Below are 3,491 nucleotides of genomic sequence, written 5' to 3'. Positions count from 1 at the left end.
AAGAGAGAGTCAGCAGCATCACCGTTCAGTGTACCACTACACGCCAACGGATCGAGTGGAGCTGGGGGAGAATGTCCACGTCTGTCCCTCCCCCATCAATCTGCTGCATGTTATGTACCGAGAAAGCTACTAAACCACAGAATATATCCCGTCAGCGTACCTAGATGTTCTTACAATTTTTCTGAAGTTAATACAGATCAAATCAAGAGTGCCACTGGGGAACTGGAATTGAGCATTTAGCAGCTGACTAAATAAATAAATGTTTTGCTAATCCCAGTAGGTACTTGCCTCTAAACAGCATATTAGTTTGTCCATATTTGCTCTAAATAAACTCATAAATCACAGTTAACAGGAACGTATTTTTATATATGTATGTGAAAGATATGCATTTCTTCGTATGCATAAAAAATTTTGTAGTGTTAAGAACACCATTTCTTTAGCAAAATGAATATTGCTTCTTTAAAATTGGTGGATTGGCAGTTTATGAGGGGCATGTTCATGAATATTAACTATCTGACTTGAAGGAAGAGGAGGTTCTTCAAGGGAGCAGCAGGCTGGTGGCCGCTGAGGTTCCTATGTGGAGCTGCCGGGCAGGTTGCAGTCCCAGCAAGCCCGTGGTGACGAAGCCACCTTCTCCACCACTGCCCGTGTTCCTGTGCCAGCAAATGCCCTTCGTGCAGAAAGATTTCACTGCAGGTCGATAGCGCAATTAGCCTTTACACTGGGAATTTCAAAGGACCCCAGTATCGGGTCCATTCCGCAGGAGCCTGCGGGTGCCAGGGTGCCTGTGGGCATGGGGTCCCACGGGGGATGCAGGTCCCTGTGGGCATCTGGAGCGAGGGAGAGCAGCAGAGTCCTGAGGAGGACGTCCAGGCTGAGTGGATTCCGAGGTTTCTAAATCCCTCAGGTGCTGTGGAAATGCCCAGGAGTTATCTGCGGTGAAGTTGTCCTGTAGCACTTAATGAAGACTGGCAGGGTTTTCTAGTAGGTTTAGTGTAAATGTTCCTATAAAAAATATAGCTGTGCTTTAAAAGTTCCATAGGAACGGTTTAATATTGATCCGTGGTGGATTTCAGGCAGCAGATTTCACATAAGTTTGTCCTTCACCAGAATGCAGGGTAGGGAGGGGTATTTGTGGCTCTCGCAGGCAGCACAGGGCGCACGGTTTCTTCCTTCATTTCGGAGGCCCGAGAGGTGCCGGATTTCCAGCCTCTTGGTGCGTTTCACAGCGCTCGGTCACCAGCAGAACGGTTTCCCCAGCACACTGTAGCTGCCCCGCTGCCACCGACAGAGCCTTCCCTGGACTGTCACGCGGGGTCCGGTGGCCCGGCAGAGCCCTGTGCCCTGGGGTCTGGTGGCCCGGCAGAGCCCTGAGCCCTGGGGTCCAGTGGCCCGGCAGAGCCCTGTGCGCTGGGGCACGGGGCCAGCGCTTTGGCGTGGGGGAACCAGAGCACCCCCTGCATTTCTCGAAGAGCCATCCCCACTGTGGCCCTGCTCCAGCAGCCACTCTGGTTCTCCATCATCCTCCTGGTTTGGGACGAGCTGCCAGTTGGCAGAAGTCGAAATTGCCGAGTTAAGTAATAAAAGATGTCTGACATTTAGAAGTGAAATGTGTTTGCACCTTATCATGTTTCTTTCCAATGTTAAGTCGCTGTGTTCTGGGAAGCTGTGGGCTTTGTGCCCATGAAAACGGCAACGTGATAGCCTCAGCAGCCACAGCGAATATCTTGTCTTTCCCTGTGGGGATGCCGTAGAAGTCTTGGTCACAAAGCGCTCATTTTTCCCGTCAGGAACCTGCAGGGTCAGGCCTGGTTTTACCTTCCTTTTCTTCCTTGTAAATGGACTCAGGTATTTAATAAGAAATGCCATAAAATGCAGGAACGTTTTGAGGCAGAGTAGGGCAGCTTCCATCTGTGCAATAAACGCCAAAAACCCAAGCGGTGTTTGCCCGTGGCTGCACCTCTCGGGGCCGGTGTGCCGCTCACCTCCCTCTCGCAAAGGCTTTCGCAGTCGCGCTCTGCGGCACCAGTTCGTCCTGGAAACCCCCCGGACCCCCGGCCTGTTTCTCTATCGCCATCTCTAATCACCTCTCTCGGTTTCAGACCTCCCTGGTACGGGGGCAGGAGTTCTGTAACAGGATAAGCGGTGACAGGAGGTGCCTGGTTCAGGTGGGCGCTTGGCGTGGGGCTCCCTTTGCCGCGCGAGGTCAGCCTGTCTCTCTTTCCCAGCCTGGAGCAGCACATGGTAATCCACACCGAGGAGCGGGAGTACAAGTGCGACCAGTGTCCCAAAGCTTTCAACTGGAAATCCAACCTGATTCGTCACCAAATGTCTCATGACAGCGGGAAACGGTTTGAATGTGAAAACTGTGTTAAGGTACGGCGTGGGACGCGGTAACCGTGGGCAGCATTGCCTGGGAGAGGGCACTGGGCCCTGGGGAAGGGGTCCGGAGGACGGGCGACCCGTGACGGTGCTGTTCGGTGGCCCGGCCGTGGTGTGGAGCGTGGTGATGCAAGGCGAGCGGCACGCTCAGCTGGCCCCGGCACGTCAGCTTGGGTGTGGAACTCAGCCTGGCCCCGCGCGCCGTCCCTTCGGCCTTTTCCCGCGTTACCTGTTTGCGGCGGGAGGTGCATATCCCGCGCTCCCAACGCCAGGAGCGGTGGTGACAAAAACCTGAAAAAACAGTCGGTCTTGTCCCTCCTGCTTTGTTTCCCCTCCCTCAAGGCGTTTTCTCTTCCAGGTGTTTACCGACCCCAGCAACCTCCAGCGGCACATCCGTTCCCAGCACGTTGGCGCGCGGGCCCATGCCTGCCCGGACTGCGGCAAAACCTTTGCCACCTCGTCTGGCCTCAAAAACCACAAGCACATTCACAGTACTGTCAAACCTTTCATATGTAAGTTGTCACGGCCATCACGGAGCTCCGGCTTTTGCTATAATTGCACGTATCCTGCGGGGGCCCCCCAGTACTAGCTGTCCCTCTGTGAGCAGCCGCTGTAATTTTATAGGTCAGAGCACAAGATGAAATTCCGCAGCCTTTTTTTTTTTTTTCTTTTTTTCCCCTTTTTTTGCATGCTCCCTGTTTTTTCAGTAAACATTCGTGGCAGTTTTTGACTTTCTTGACAAGTTAAAAGCTGAGTCTCTCAGCAGTCCTGGCGATGCCATTTTCTCATATCTTTTCTTCCTCTCTTCTTTTTTTTTTTCCTTAATAATTTTTGAATGTTCATGTTGGTGACATAAATAAATAGCTGACACAGCCTGATCGAAATGTGTTTCAGGGGTGCCTCAAATCCTGTAGCCACTGTAAAGAATTTGGAATAGTCACAGAAACAGAAGAAGGTGTTTTTTAGAAAGAGTTTTTTCCTTCTTTATTTACTGCATGTTTGATGTAGATAATGCTTAGAAGCCCAATAAATAGCAGAGTAAGTGTGTCCTTAGTGCTCTCTTTAGTGGGATATTTCCAGAAGGGTATTTTCCCTTGAGAGCCGCTCAT

The 3,491-nt window shown here is 51.6% G+C and overlaps 1 protein-coding gene across 1 annotated transcript in view; it reads left to right on the top strand.

Annotated features, from left to right (window-relative positions):
* The window catches only part of PRDM16 (PR/SET domain 16), a 238,773-nt gene that overhangs the window by 207,466 nt on the left and 27,816 nt on the right, over positions 1-3,491 (top strand). Inside the window, exons 6-7 of the mRNA XM_009642224.1 lie at positions 2,229-2,376; positions 2,741-2,894. Of these exons, the coding sequence (XP_009640519.1) occupies positions 2,229-2,376; positions 2,741-2,894 (302 nt within the window). The remainder of the gene's footprint in view (positions 1-2,228; positions 2,377-2,740; positions 2,895-3,491) is intronic.

The sequence above is a fragment of the Egretta garzetta genome, unplaced genomic scaffold, assembly GCF_000687185.1.
Source record: "Egretta garzetta isolate BGI_Z169 unplaced genomic scaffold, ASM68718v1 scaffold737, whole genome shotgun sequence".
Lineage (NCBI taxonomy): Eukaryota > Metazoa > Chordata > Aves > Pelecaniformes > Ardeidae > Egretta > Egretta garzetta.
The sequence above is the reverse complement of the archived record's forward strand: the minus strand, read 5'-3'. Positions and strand labels throughout refer to the sequence as shown.